The sequence below is a fragment of the Leucopleurus acutus genome (genome assembly GCF_964270905.1).
Source record: "Leucopleurus acutus genome assembly, chromosome: 3".
Taxonomy (NCBI): domain Eukaryota; kingdom Metazoa; phylum Chordata; class Mammalia; order Artiodactyla; family Delphinidae; genus Leucopleurus; species Leucopleurus acutus.
In genome coordinates this window covers 2,295,659-2,310,952 of record NC_139145.1, presented here as the reverse complement: position 1 = coordinate 2,310,952, position 15,294 = coordinate 2,295,659, and the positions used below count along the sequence as shown (strand labels likewise).

Below are 15,294 nucleotides of genomic sequence, written 5' to 3'. Positions count from 1 at the left end.
GGTGTACAATCCTGTGGGTTTTAGTATATTTACTATGTTGTGCTGGCTACCACCATCTAATTCCAGAACATTCCATCACCCCCAAAAGAAGCCCCATCCCCATTATCAGTCACCCCCATCCCCCTCCCAGCTCCTGACAACCATGAATCCACCCTCTGTGTCTGTGGATTTGCCTGTTCTGGACGTTTCCCATCAATGGAATCAGACACTGTTGTGCCCGGCTTCTCTCACTGAGCTTCGTGTTCTCCAGGTTGTGTCAGCGCGTCACCCCTTTCCGTGGCTAACGTTCCAGTGTGTGGAGGGACCCTGTGTTGGGTTTCTGTCCTGCGGTTGGTGGGCATTTGGGTTGCTTCCGCTCTTTGGCTGTTGTGGATCGTGCCACTGTGAACACGTGTGTGCAGATTCTCGCGCTGGACGTATTTTGGAAACAGATGGAGGACTGGACGGGGGTGGGGTGAGAAGGGAGGACCTGGGGGCTGCAGGGCTGCTGGCCGGAGCACCTGGAAGGGTAGGGCTGAGGTTGTGGAAACGAAATTCAGAAGCTTCGTTGGGTTTGGAGGCCCCCATGCGGCTGTGTTGGGGGGCAGAGAAGAGGTGGGAGGGCTGAGCCCCAGGTCGGCCCTACCCAGATGAGCGCCCGCCTCCTTCTCCAGCCTCTGCTCTCCCGGCTCGGCCCCTCAGCTGGGGGAGAGGCAGTGGCCTGGATGGTGGCCAGCAGACCCAGCTGTTGCCAGGACTCCGGGCTGCCTTTGTAGCTGTCAACAATGGCCCCGCAGGCCTTGGAGGCAGGAGCCCCCGGGCACCCAGAGGCAGACATGCAGACCCTGAGGCAGGAGGCTGCCCGGCCCTACGTCCCCCGGGGGACCCTGGAAGTGAACCTCCGGGCATCTGTCTACAGGTGAGCATGTCCTGCCCCTGCACTGCCTCTTTGGGTTTGCTTCCCACCAGTGTCTTTCAGTCTCCATAAAGGTATGTGGGTGCTGCACCTGCTCCCTGCACCCTCCCCACCCGCCTGCACCAGGCTTGGGACCTGGCAGGAGTGGTGGTTCACGCATGCAGGACACACACACAGCCAGCCAGCAGAGCAGATAGGTTCCCGGGAGCCCTGCGCTGCTGGAACAACCCCACAAGGGGGCGGCCTCGAGCACAGAATTTACCTCTCCCAGCTCTGGGGGCCAGGAGCCCCAAGACCAAGGTGTCAGCAGGGCTGGGGCCTTCTGAGGCCATGAGGTCACATCTGCCCCGTGTCCCTCCTGGCTTCTGGGGGTGCTGGCAGTCCGTGGCGTCCCTTGTCTCGTGACCTCCCCTGACCGTGTAGATACCCCAGCCTCACCAGGGCTCCGCATTAGGGCCTCCCTGACCCGGCATGACCCTATTGTCTTAAGTTATGTCTTAAGTTACATCTGCTAAGACCCTATTTCCAAGTAAGGTCATGTTCTGAGATTCCGGGTGGACGTGAACTGGGGGGACACGTTCAACCCATTAGAGGACCCATTAATAAGCGTTAATAAACTATAATGGGTCACCATGCTGCTTTACAGGAAAGGCGAGTCAGTGCCCTTGCTGCTGTTCCATTTCCAAGAAAATTAAGTAAAAAAAAACTGCCACCACGATAGAAGCAGGTTCCCACAGGCGTGTGATGGGATGGAATGGCTCGTGCCTACACGCTGCTTCTGGAATGAAGCAGAAACCAGTAAGAGTGGCGGCCCTGGTGGAGGGGACTGGCAGCTAGGTCAGGGAGACTCACTGCTTTTTCCAGTACTTTTATTTATTTAAATGCCATTGGATTTCTTGATTCTACGTCAAAAAGGCATTCATTTATTATGAGAAAAAAATGTTTTTCAGCCATAACGCGATGTTCTTTTATTAGTTTTTTTGAGGTGTAATTGACACAGAGACTCGCTTTTCATTGTGTGTTATTTTTGACTGTTTTAATTCCTTTTTACAAGCCAGGTGCATTTTGTAGTTTTGGTTCATTTTGTAGTTCAAAAGAGTGGGGCCTGCCAGACGGTCCCCAAACTCCCCTCCCTGCAAGTGGCAAAGCAGCCTGCGGCCACTTCCCAGAACTGACCAGGCCGAGCCCACCTCTTATGAAACACGTGGGTTTCTGGTCTTCCGTGTGGAGTGGGAACTCCAAGCAGGCACAGGGGAGAACGTTTTATCAGCAGCCCTGCTTGGACCATCTTGGGGCCACGGGCTCATTCCCTAGGGCATCTCCCTGGAGCAAAGCACGTGCCCATGTCTGTCTCTTGGGCAGTGGTGCTGCGAGGGTGTTCCCGAAGGATAGCTTTAGTTTTGATGGTATCTCATTGAGGTTTGATTTTTGCCATCGTTAGCCTATTTCCACTTCCCTCTTTGCTCTGCCAGCCTCTGTTCCTTACACCATCCCTGCTGCCCCAGGGCCTTTGCACAAGCGGGACCCTCCTCACATCACTGCCACCTCCTCAGGGGAGCCCTCCTGATGCTTTCAGCCTGGGACGGGCTCTGGCAACAGTGGCCCCTGAAACAGGCACTCCTGTGTAGCTGCAATAGTTTCTCCTTTAAATGTGAGCTTGCCTTCACTCCCCGCTGGCCCCCATAGCTGGGCGGGTGGCGATGGCACAAGGGTTCCCCAAAGGTCTACCTGGGAGAATGGGCTCCCCATACACTTTCCCAGTGTCCCCAACCCACGGCTCCCAGGCCAGACCAATGACGGTGAAACCTGCGCCACTCACTGAGCCATAGCTGAGACCACGTCCTCCTGGTGCACCTCCAGGCCAGGGGGGCTTCCTGGAGGAAAGGGCCTGCAGGTCTGGGAGGCTGGGCAAAGAACTTAGTAGAGGCAAGAAAAGATGAAATGTTTAGGAGGTCCTGGGGGTTGGGGAGGATGTGGCAGAGAGGAGGGGCTACAAGGAGTCAGCCTTCCACCCTCTGCCAGCCTAGGTGGGAGGGTGTCCAGTACTGAAGGACAGACAAGGCCCCCCGCACCTCGGGCCAGGCTTCTGCATTCTGCACCCTCAGTGCTGGTGATGGGGATGAAGAGGCCCGAGGAGGGCAAGGGGGCTGAAAACTCAGTCTCTGTCCTCCCACCCCTGCCCTCAGCAATGACTACCTGTCCCAGGAGGGGCCCCGCCAGACACCGGCCATCAAGCAGGAGATGCGCTGGAAGTACACACCCATGGGACGCGATGCGGCCGGCCAGCTGTGGTACACGGGCCTGACCAACTCGGACTCTCGAGAAGCCTGGAACATGCTCCCTCGGGCTCTGGACAGCCCGCACTTCGAGGCTTATGCCCGCAGGCACGGATGCCACAGCCCCCCCCCCCCCCCCCCCCCGGGAGCGCAGCATGCCCAGCATGCCCTCGGGTGAGTGCCCAGCCCGGCCCTCCCTGACACCAGGCTCACCTGGAGGGGAGGGTGAGGCCCACAGGTGCAGAGATGACCCCTGATCCCTACCCCACAGCCTACACCCAGCGTCTCCGGGAGACCGCCTGGTACGACCCCATCATCCCTGTGCAGTACAGGGGCCCCCGCACGCAGTACGGGAGCGTGCTCTGGAAAGACAGACCCAACCGGGACGAGGAGTACGGTGAGCTTGGGCCAGGGGCAGGCGACCCAGGGGCTGGCGGTGAGACGCCGGGGGCCAGGAGGCGGGGCCAGCCGGTGACCCGGGTCCTGGCCCCCCAGTGATCCACAGACACCAATTCGGGGTCAAGCCGCTGTGGCAGGCGTCTGACTACGGGCCATACCTGTCGGCGCCCCAGCGCCCGCGCTACACCACCCAGAACTACTGGCAGTGGGACCTGGAACCCTGCTGCCCCTCCACCAACCAGCAGCCCCGGCTCGTCTACACGCCCAGTCACTGATAAAGATCTCGTGCTGCCCGGTGTGGCTCTTCAGGGACCCGGCGCCTCTCCCCCAAGGCGTCTGTCCACCTCTGGGGCTGGGGCCTGGGGAGGTCAGGCAGCCAGATGAAGGGAGCTCTGAACCAGGACCCTAGTGACCAAGCTCCAGGGCAGAGTCAGACAGACGACCTCTCCTGCCCTCGGCTCCCTCTACCCCGGGCCCCAGGCCAAGGCACAGTCCTGGCCCCAGGCGGCTCTTTACTCACTGTCAGCAGTGGCCTGGGTGCAGGGAGCCGCACTCGGGGCCCCGGTGTGCTGAGCCTCACCATCGCCACGGGCAGGGTCTGGGCCCAGCCCCCTAACCCTGAGGCTGGGGCTCCTGGCAGGCTCCGCAATGGCTCTGTCCTCCAGGGCCTGGCGGCACCCGGTACTAGCACCCAGGAGACCCTAGGCTGGCTGGGGCTGAGCTCGGGGCAGGCCCAGCGCCCAGGAGCCTCACATCCGGCCCCCACACAACACAGGGCACCCCGAATCATCCAGACAGCTGGGGGTGGGTTAGTCAGGATTGGGGTACCCCAGACCCACAAGGACCCCACCAGCCCCTGAATACCAGAGGGCCTAGCTCGGTGTCCCCGCCCACCAAGCCCCACCTGACCCCCCCGCAGCCAGGCAGGGATGGGACAGACGCAGGAGTGGGATCAGAGCAGCAAAGGGGCCGCTTGCAGGCCTTGTAGGGCAGCGAGCGTTCACAGTCGCGGTTAATTTACAAAGGGTAAAGGACCATGGGGCGGTGTCAAGGTTGGGCTCCAGGGTGCCCTGCAAGAGAAGGGGGTGGAAGTGGGGTTAGGGAGGGCGGGGCCTGTCCTGGCCCAGACCTACACACCCATGGCTGGTTTGGGGCTTTTGTGGGGTGGCGGGGCCTGCAACTCACAGCTCCGAAGGCGGACGGGCCAGACCAGGAGACTGCACAGAGCCAGGGTGGCAGCCACGCCCACGCCACCCGTCACGGCCACCATCACCCAGTGGTAGAAGGCCACGCAGGCTTTGCAGCAGAGCTCTGAGCTGGGGGCAGGGGAAGGGCAGAAGGGGGGTGAGCAGATGCCTGTCGGTACCTTCCAGCCCCAGCCTGGACCTCCTGCTCCTCCCATCTCAGCCGGGGCACCCCATCTTTCCCCGCACTCAGGCCAGGACCAAGTGGTTGCCCTCAACCCCCTTCTCCCCTCCAACAGCTGATACTTAAGTCAGTAAGGTCAGCTCTGCCTTCCAAGTCTACCCCAGACCGCCCATTTCTCCTTCCTCAGGATCCAGCCCCGTCACCACCTGCCCCCCCCCCCACCATCCTAGTCCCCTCCCTGTTCCCACCCTCCCTTCTGTCCTCCCCGCAGTAGCCGCCAGAGGGCGCCTGTGAGCACCTGACTCAGACCCCGCCCCTTCTGCTCACAGCCCTCCAGGGGCCCACCTCCCTTGGGGCAAAAACCCAAGTCCTCTTGTGGCCCACAAGGCCCTGCACGACCCATCCCCTCCCTGCCCTCCCCTCCTCCCTCTCTCCACCTCGCTCACTGTGCTCTAGCCACAAGGGCCTCGTTGCTGTCCTTCCACCATGCCAGGCACAGTCCTGCCCCAGGGCCTTTGCACAAGGATGCTCCTCCCCATACGCCTAGAACTCCCTGACATCCTCCAGGTCTTGGGTCCCACGTCACCTCAAGGCAGCCCTTCCTGACTTCTCGCCTCAGTCAGGCCTCCCCAAGTGGTGGCCTTCACACCCTTTGTACACATTTACTCATGAGATGATTCATGTGGCTCGTGTTGTCCCCAGCTCCATGAGGACAGAGGACCAGGCCAGCTTTCATTCCCAAATCCTGGGCTTCTACAGGGTGCAAACTCAGGTCTAGAACCATCTGGGGCTGGAACCCTAGGTTCTGAGGGTCTGAATTACAGGGATTCCAGGCTCTCCCTCTGCCCTGTCTGCTCACATCCCCCCGATCCATCTGTGTGTCCTCAGCACCCGGCCCAGGACAGACTGTCGGCTCAGTAAATAAATGGGTGCTCAAGGTGGGGAATAACCCGGTCTCCCTGGCTGTGAGGCCACCGGGGCGGGGTCTTCTGTTCTCATGGAATTAGCAGACCTGGGGCAGCGCCTGGGGCACAGCACGGCCTCAGCACAGCTCATTAAACGCAAGAACAAATGGATAGGGGTACTCACGAGCAGGGGTGCAGGCTCTGGATGGCCATGACTGCCAGCCCATTGGCCACCTTGTCCAAGAAGCTCATGGCGCCATACACGAAGGCTCCGCTGTGCTGGGGGGGGCACGAGCAGGGGGTCAGCATCCCAGGCCTCGGCCCTGGTCCCCAACCCCAACCCGGACTGGCTCAGCGGCCCTACCGTATGGGGGCCGATGAGGTCAGCTGTCATGGCCAGCGAGGTGACGAGGATGGTGGCACAGCCCATGCCCAGCAGCACAGCCACCACATACACAGCCACACCCAGCTCATCTGCCAGTGCCACCCAGGCTGCGAAGGCCAGGATCACCAGGAGGCCCACAAAGTAGGTCATCTGCAGAGAGCCCGGCCCAGCATCAGGCCCACCTTGCTGGGCAGCCCTGAGCCTGGCACTTGCCCTTTCTGATCTTCAGTCCGGCCCCCAACCCCAGCAAAGGGGGGGGTTTGAGTTGGGTTATCCCTAAGGAGCCCCCAGCTCTGACCTCAGAGGATTCTGAGCCTCAGAGGTGCTCCGAGCTCCATGGAGCAGATGTTCTAGGGCTATGCTGTTACAGCTGCCACTAGAGGTGGGCGGCTACTTGGGTCTCAACGCAACCCAATTAAAAGGAAACAAAATGAAGCATTCAGTTCCTCAGTCACGCCGGCCGCCCTCTGGCTCCCACGCTGGGCCGTGGTCTGGAGTCGCCCAGGGTGCACAAGGCACACTACCCTCTGCCCGGCCTACTCACACTCCTCGCGATGCACTTGTTGACGGGCTTCAGAAGGAAGGAGGAGAGGAAGCCGCTGAGGTACATCACCAGTGGGATGGTGGCGATGAACTTCTGTCGGGGCAGAGTGGGCACAGGCGTGTGAGGAGTGGCTCATCAGGCTCAGGGCCCCGCACCCCCGCCACCTGGCCGGCTCACCTTAGGCAGGTTGAGGGAGTAGGTGAGGTACATGGCCATGTATGTCTGGGACAGGTTCACAATGAGCCTCGTGCTCATGTACAGCAAGCCTACCTGTAAACAGAGGAACGGGTCAGAGGGGGCCCTCCTCTACTCCCATAAGCGGGGAGCACTGGGGGCCAACTGAGTAACCCTGCAGCTGGCACCCGATCCATTGGTAGTGACTGCCTAGCTCGTCAGGTGGAGAAGAGAGCAGTGACATTAGTAATGTCTGCCCTGGGTGTGGCTGGAGAAGGGGCTACGTTTTGCTCCAATGTCTGCCATCCCTGCCTGCAGCCGCACAGAGTAAGGGCCTGGTGGGAGAGGGGCATCAACTCCAACAGCCTCTGCCCCTATGACATACCTGATAAAAGGCCGGCTCCCGAAGCCAGTGTTTCCAGAGCAGCAAGGGCCGGGCAGTAGCAGGGGCCAACAGAGGGCTGTGTTCATCTGGCTCCTCCACCTGCCGCCGGCGCCCCTCCCTGGTGCCCAGGTGGAACAGCAGTGAGAAGACAGCTCCAACGCCCACCACCAACAGCGAGAGGTTCTGGGGACCGGGCAGGAGAGGGGTCAGCAGCGACTCTCGGCCCAAGCCCTGAGTTCAGGGCCTTGGGGTTGTCCCACCCGGGCAGCGGCCAGCCTTGGCCCACCCCGGGCCCCAGCTCACCCGGAACACCGGCACATCTTGGACCCCCAGCTGGTCATAGACATCCTGGGTGGACCCCATGTGGGGAGAGCCCTGCAGGTGGAGCAGAAGCCAGGCAGCCCCATAGACGGTGATGCTGGCCACCACGGTGAAGGCGTACCTGCCAGGGCACAGGCAAGGCCTCAGCAGGGCAGCCCGGGAGCCACGCAACCACTTACTCCCCAGGCAGGCGTACAGTCAGGGCGTCTGGGGAACCTCCGGCCAGGTGATTTCAGCCACCAACACACTGGGTAGCCCAGGAAAGCCTCTGCTGGCCTCAGTTTCCCCAGCCTGCACGTATCTGATTTCTCTGGCCCAAGACCCCACCGTGAGGTCCCATCTGCCTGGGGCCTGAATGTAGAGACTCAGCAAAGCAGGGCCAAGTCAGGCCTGCAACCCAGAAGCCTGAGAACCCAAGATACTCAGAAATCCTGGGCTTCAGCTGGGCAAGGGCTCCATGGTCTAGAGTCATCCGAGTCCACTCCTGCCTGCAGCCCCAGAGCCATGTCCTGCCTAGGGCCCTGGCCGGGGCGAGGAGCCTCTGGATCTCACCAGGAGTCCACTTCCCTTTCTGAAAGTGAGAACAAGAACACCCACAGAAGTCAAGGCGAAAATGACACGAGGCAGGCGGTAAAGCACTTGCGGGTAGAAAGCGCCCAGAGGTTGGCCTCTACCGGGCCCAGCCTGTCCCCCTCAGCTGGGGCCCTCGGGGGCCCCAGGCATTGAGCAACCCCCGCCGTTAGTGCCCGCAGCTCTCGGCCGTAATGGGGAACTGGGCTCAGACAGGCAGGGCCCTCATGACGAGCGCTTATGCCTGCACGGCCACCTTCATGTGTGACGTCCCTCCTGCCGAGAACTGTCATCTGATCCCTGGTCCCACTGCACAGGCCCCACTCTGCTCCAACCCTGTCCCCGGGCACATGACAACCTCTCGGGCTTGTGAGAATTCAAGATCTTCTGCGTGACGGGCCCAGAACTGTGCCCAGCCCACAGCCAGCGTTCCATAAGTGCCCCTGCTACCATCACATGCAGAATCACCTCCTTCAGCACCTCAAGCAAGAAACGGACGCGCTGGGCGCCAGCTGTACCCACGTGTGGGAGGCGGGATTCTAAGATGGTTCAGACATTCCCATGACCTGCCTCCCTGCCCCCTCTAACCCCCTCCCCTTGGGGAACAGGACGTGTGAAGCCCGTGTTAGGTAACTGTCTGTGGCAAAGGTAAAGGGATTTTGTGGATGTGAGTAAGGGAGATTATCCTGAGTGGGCCCGACCTAATCAGGCGACCCTCAGAAAGTGGGCTCACACCATCCCTGAGATTAGAGACTCGTGCTGGCCTCGAAGAAGCAGCAAGTCCCTACGACTTCTTTTCTTGGCCGTGCCGCGCAGCGTGCAGGATCTCAGCTCCCCGACCAGGGATCAAACCCATGCCCCTGCAGTGGAAGCGCAGAGTCCTAACCATTGGACAGCCAGGGAAGTCCCCACCCCCAAGACTTCTAAATCTATAAGAAGACAAACACTGCCAACAATGACATGAGCAGGGTAGAGGGACCCCAAGCCTCAGATGACGCCCCAGCCCTAGCCGACACCTTGACTGCAGCCTCAAGACTAACGCTGAGAACCCAGCTAAGCTAAGCCAGACTCCTGACCCACAGAAACCAGGAGGTGGTCAATGGGTGCTGTTTGAAGTTGCTAACTTGGTGCTCATTTGTCACGCAGCAATGGCTGAATAACACACTAATGTACAGATGCCCACGCCGGGGCAGAGTCCCAGAGCCGCACAGCCAAGCAGAGCCCAGACATGGGAGGGTGGCCCTGGGCCCCCCGCCGTGCCTGCTCTTCGCACGCCTGCCCGCCCTGCCCCGAAGGTTGCACCTGAGAGCCGTGAGCTCCACCTTCTCATGGTCGTTGGTGACGAGCTCCGGGATGAGGCTGAGGTGGGCAATCTGTGTAGCAGCCCAGCCAAACTGGAAAATCACGATGAAGGGCCCGTAGTAGAGGAGGGCAACCCACTCAGGCGTGGTGGCGTTGCAGCCCAGGCAGGGGCTGAAGATGAAGGGGAAGGACAGCAGGACGCAGATAGTGCCTGTGGACAAGCAGAGCGGGGAGGGCACATTGCAGGGTCTTCCCACGCTGGCCCAGGGCTCCCCAGGTGAGCGGGTGGGGACAAAACCGAGACATGGAAAAGGTTAGAGACCCCCTCCACAAACACACACACAACAAAGCCACACAGTGAGTGGGTGTCAGCAGCCCAGGCTCCCCAGGCTTACAGCCCCTGTGACAGATGGGGAACTAAGGCCGAGAGATCTGGGCCCCCCCCCGATCACACACAGCCCAACAGGACAGAGGGGCTGGGCCTCCCAGTCCAGGCCCTACGCCCCTCGTGTGTGATGGGGGAACTGACACAGAGCCGGCCACATGCTGTAACCATGCAGGGGCAGGGCCAGATGACAGGGGGCAAGAATGGGCTCTTGCCATGCCGGCTCAGGGCTCGCCAAGTTTGCCCCCTTGGTGACAGCTGGGGAAACAAGCCGAGCCTAAGGCCACGCAGCAGGTTGAAAGGGCGCTGTGGAGGTCCCCTGGGGAACTGCCCACCACAGATGCGCCACTTACCCCATCACTTCCCCTTCCCGCCTCACCCACGGAGGGGGCCTTTTCCTCCCAGCTCCTACCAGGCGTCCCGTGGGGCTGCCAGGAGTCAGGAGGCCCAGGTGCCTCTCCCTGGAAAACACTCATACCTCAGAACAAGCACAAGTTCTCCCCGAGGTCCCAAAGGGGCCTGCACCACCCGCCCTGACCCATCCCCTCCTCCCTCTCTCCCCCTCGCTCACTCTGCTCCAGCCACTCGGGCCTCCTCCCTGTTCTTCCTGCCCCAGGGCCTTTGCACAGGCTGTCCCCTCTGCCTGGAATGCTTTTCCCATGACATCTTAGCAAGGCGCACTCCTCTTCATCCCTCCAGGACTCAACTAAAATGCCACCTCCTCAAAGAAGCCCCCCTGACCAGCCCAGTCACCAGCAGTCCCCTCCCCACTCTGACACCCTCTGTCTGAACCCTGCTTTCTCTCCTTCATACCCTTTGCACACACAGGAATTCTTTTGTCTCTCTGTCTGGGGGGTGGGTAACAGGTCTCTCCAAGTCACTTCTGTGTCCCTGGCACCCAATATAGAGTCTGGCACATCAAGATCTTTTGAACGCGTGAATAATAATAATAGTGGCCTCTATTTAAAACAGCCCAAAGAGGTGAACGTTATTATTAAACCAACCCATTTCCTGATGAGTAAACTGAGGCCCACTGAGTGAGCTGCAGAGCTGCGAGGCCAGCCTGCTGGACTCAGCCATGCTCCTTCCCTCCAGCCCTCCACCCTTCTCCTCCCATCCCAGAGCGCCTGGAGCCAGACTTCCTTCCTCCCCACCAGGCCCCGGAGGTGACCTCATGCCCCAGACCCTGGGCCCACCCCAACAGTTCAGGGACTGGGAAATGAAACCAAAACCACGCTTGGTATTTCTCTGGAACTGGTGCCTGGAAGAGGCACCCCAGGCAGATTCCTGGTGGCCTGGAGGCCACCCCGGGGCCAGACAGGAACTGTAGACTCTGGTCAAAAGAATGTGCAGCCCTGGCCGGACGGACTGTACCCTGCTGCTGCCCAGGACACGTTAACCATTGTCAAGGCCAGGCTGCCTGGCTGGGGGACTTTGGGCAAGTGACTGCCTCTCTGGGCCTCCGTTTCCAGGAAAGGGAGCTAATAAAAATACCTCACAAAATTGGCATGAGAATTAAGAGTTAATGTGTGAAATCGGAAGCTCCTACTTCTTTGCGCCACTTCCTGTCTCAGCAACTTCAAAGCCATGAGATGTCACACCTTTGCAAAAGCTGTTTCAACTACTTGGAATGCCCCCCTACACACATACACTCCTATTCGTCCTTCAAAGCCCCAAAGCTAATGTCCCCTCCTCCAGAGCTCTGCTTCTTCCTATGAAGCCCAGTCTACCCACCTGCCCAGCTTGGACCCGACAGGAGTGTCCATGTCTGGCTTTCCGGGTCCTCTCTGCGCTAGACGGGGAGCCCCGAGGGCTTGTTAAGGGAAAGAATGAGTCTGTCCCCACCACCCACAGACTTGGGTAAAAAAGAGAAGTGAGCACTGAGGCCGAGGTGACCTTCACTCAAGTCACCTTATCAGGCATCACAAGGGGCCACCCTGGCTTCCTCTCTCCACGTATCTTCCTGGATCTCTGCATATGCAGGGAGAGGGCACAGGTGGAGGCCCTGGTATCTGGTTGGGGCACCCATCATAAGCTGAAGGCATAAACACAAAGCCTTCAGTGTACTGACAAAGGTGCCTCCACTACCCTAACCTCCCCTCTGCAAGGGGACTCAGCGTCTCCCCCTGGGGTCAGGTGGGGCCGTCGCTGAACCTCAGCCCCCCACCTACAAAACGGGAAGACAGGCTGTTACGAGGTCCCACCTCAGGGCCTTTGCACATGCAGCGTCCACTGCCAGGCAAACCTACCTGTGGCTGACTCCATCTCCTTAGAAGGGGCTCACCTGTCTGCCCCAGAGAAAACAGCCCTCACATCTCTCTGACCCAAGAACTACGTTTTTTGTGTGTCAACGGGTCTACTCAACTATTATGAACAAAACTGCATTTGATACTCTGGGCTCAGCTCTGTAAGCAATCCCAACCGCAGCCCGCAGAGGGATACCTCTGTCTGGGGTCTGAGTCACATGCCTCTCCCTGCTCCCGCCACGCCCCCGCACCCGGGCTGCTAGCCTAATGTGACCCAAGAACAGCCTGTGCATCCTCAGTGTCTAAGAAACTGAAATCCAGCCCCTAAGCCACAGCCACAGCAACGCCAGCCACTTGCAGGCAACTTGGAGATCTGTTGTACCTTGCAAAAAATGTCCCTCATGAGGGCCAAGGCAAATCACTGCCTCCTCAGTCATTGTTCCCAAGGGCAAGGAGATACCAGCCGGCCCTCCTGGTTTCTGGAAAGCTGCCGCCCAGAATTCCCAGAAGCGGGCAGGATTCCTGGTTCTGCCTCCTTAAATGCCCGGCATGCCCCAAGCGCCAGGATGCGGCGGGTACTTCTGCCAGCGAAAGAACAGCAGGCAAAGTGGCCAGGGCTAATCTCAGGGCCCAGGGTCCGGGCGGGCAGAGAAGGGATGCCAGGAGCCGGGCCTTATCATGGGTGTGCACCGGGCAGGGTGCCCCGGCCCCCGTGGGACCCACCTCCTCCCCTCACCAACAGCCCTCTAGTCCAGGTAACTCCCTCATAACAAACAGAGGGTGACCCCATTACCTGCTCTGCAGATCCCCATCCCATCAGCCGGACAAGCACAGAACCCCGACCCTTCTGGCTCACCCGGTCCCCAACCCAGTTCCCAGGACAGCTCCCCAAAGCCACCAAGTGCCAGGTTGCCCGAGATGAGTGAGGGGATGGATGCACAAAGTGCACTGGGGGAACAGACAGCCAGAGGGGACTCTAGGCAGCCTGACTCAAGAGTTGTCCTGGGTGGTCACCCTGATACAGATGAAGTCAGGCCAGACCAGATAGACTGACAAGAGGAGGCGCGGGCAGTAGACCCAACCCAGAGAGGGTTCAGGGTGCCCCGGAGGATCAGACAAAGAAAAGTGACACTGGACGGTCACACGAACAGTCAGACGGAGGAGGCTCCGCGGGTCGGCCGGCAGCCATGCGACAGACAAACAGAAGGGGTACTGGGCAGTTAAGCAGACAGATGGGAAGGCTCATGGGTTGGGCAATTAGAGAGGACGGAGCAGTGGGACAGAGGGGGTAGGTTCGGGCTCTGAGCCAGGCAGTCGGATGGGGGAGTCCGGACCGGGGCTTACCGACCAGGTGCCAGGCCTTGCGCGGGCCGAAGCGGGCGCAGCGGCCTGCGGCGCGGTCAGCCTCGAAGCCCACGAGGGGCGTGCACAGCCCGTCGGCCACCTGACCGAGCAGCAGCAGCAGGCCGGCGCCGCGCGAGCTGTAGGCGCGCACCGAGTGCAGGTAGAGCAGCAGGTAGGTGAACCACATGGACGCGCAGAGGTCGTTGAGGAAATGGCCCACGGCGTAGCTCAGCCGCGCAACGAGGGATAGCGGCCGCGGGGGCGCCCCCGCTCCGGCCGCCGGGGGCCCCGGGCCCATGGCGGCGCTCCGGGCTCGGCCCGTCCGTCCGGCGCCGGCAGACGGGACCCCCGGCCCGGGCTGCCCGCGCCCCGCTCTCCCTGCTTCGCTGTCCTCTCCCGCCCCGCCCGCCCCGCCGAGCGCTTTTGCGGCAACAAAGCCGGTGGACCCAAGACTAGCTCGGGCGGGGCGGGGAATCCCGGGAGCGGCGTCCGCGTCCGCCAATCGGGGCCGCGGGCCAGGGACGGAAAGCCAATCATCACGAAGAGAGGCGTGGTCGCGGGGTTAGCCCGGCCTCGACGCCCGGCACCGACGGGGCTACTGGGTCCTAGCGCCCGACGATTTCACAGTGGTTTGCGGACCCCTCCCACGGAGGTGGGGGGCGACGCCAAGGGCACCCCTAATCACATCCCCGTCTCCAAGCCCGCGCCATCTCAGCCTGATTGCAAATTTACGAGGCCTGCCTGCTGGAGGCCGGGGCAGACGGGGTGAGTTCGGGGCGTGGGTGGGTGGAAGAGAGGTCTGAGTCCGACCTCGCCTCTCTTGGGGCCCGGTGATTTCCCGACGCGGAGAGACCCAATCGGATGCAGAGAGGACGCATTGGTTCTAATTATTTAGTTATTAACGATAATAATGGGGATAATCAGAATTCTAACACCAGCTGGTATTTAATGAGCGCTGACTGTGCCGAGCGCCCCACGTGGATTTTCTCATCCCACTAGAGCAGGAGGCGGGGCAAATCTCCGATTTCACAGGCGACAAACCCGCCCAGAGAGGGGACGCAGGTGCTCTGGGGCGCACAGTGAGTCAAGTGCATGCGACTCTGAGGCCTGTGCTCTGGACCCCTCCCCATCCTCCTTCCAACAGCCCTCCCACGATTGGGTCACCACGCAAGCAGTTTCAAGTTCCTCCAAGCGTAGGGTGCAGCTCCCCCGGCCTCCGGGCCTCCAACAGCAGTGGAGGCCTGCACTCCACTGCACTCTGGAGCCAGAGTCACGGGATCCAGCCCCAGCCCCACCCCCTCCTAGCTCTTCCGGCTGGGACGAATCAATTTCAGGGGGCCTCAGTCTCCCGAGCTCTAGAATGGGTATAATGTATGTTTAAAAGGATATAAGCTTTATCTTTTTTTTTTTTTTTTGGCCTCACCGCGCGGCAGGTAGGATCTTAATTCCCTGACCGGGGATGGAACCCGCGCCCCCTGCAGTGGAAGCGAGGAGTCTTAACCACTGGACCAGCAGGGAAGTCCTTTAAGCGTTCTCTCAATATTCTCAGCCAGAAAGGCTTTCCAGCACCCTCTCCTCCCCCCCCTCGGTTATTACTCCGGGTTCCACAGTGTCCTGGGCTGCCCCCATCACAACCCTGACACCTCCTCCTTTCCCTGCCCCAATTGTAACTGTCTCCCCCACTGGACCACGGTCCCTGTCAAGGCAGGAACCAGGTCCCTCTTAGTCACTGCGTTGTCCCCAGCGTGCCTGGCACATAGTAGGAACTCAAGAAACATCTGTCAAACGACTGAAT

At 60.6% G+C, this 15,294-nt stretch overlaps 2 protein-coding genes across 3 annotated transcripts; one reads left to right on the top strand and one right to left on the bottom strand.

The window, feature by feature from the left end:
• Window positions 1-764: 764 nt before the first annotated feature.
• TEKTIP1 (tektin bundle interacting protein 1) lies at window positions 765-3,962 on the top strand (the record flags this gene model as incomplete). The annotated part of the gene is given in 5 exon segments (XM_082835933.1): window positions 765-898; window positions 3,082-3,331; window positions 3,333-3,345; window positions 3,443-3,568; window positions 3,667-3,962. Coding segments are annotated over 5 exon segments (702 nt in total). The 3' UTR covers window positions 3,846-3,962.
• A 603-nt stretch (window positions 3,963-4,565) lies between these two features.
• On the bottom strand, window positions 4,566-13,797 carry MFSD12 (major facilitator superfamily domain containing 12; the record flags this gene model as incomplete). Of its 2 annotated transcripts, XM_082835779.1 has the most annotated exons (10): window positions 4,566-4,640; window positions 4,756-4,886; window positions 6,028-6,122; window positions 6,208-6,378; window positions 6,773-6,865; window positions 6,950-7,042; window positions 7,332-7,514; window positions 7,635-7,773; window positions 9,525-9,735; window positions 13,500-13,797. In XM_082835779.1, the coding sequence occupies 10 exons, from the start codon at window positions 13,795-13,797 to the stop codon at window positions 4,618-4,620; spliced, it is 1,437 nt and encodes a 478-aa protein (XP_082691905.1). The 2 variants fall into 2 exon arrangements, with proteins under 2 accessions (XP_082691905.1, XP_082691904.1); XM_082835778.1 differs by lacking the exon at window positions 4,566-4,640 and having other exon boundaries at window positions 4,700-4,886.
• Window positions 13,798-15,294: the final 1,497 nt, after the last annotated feature.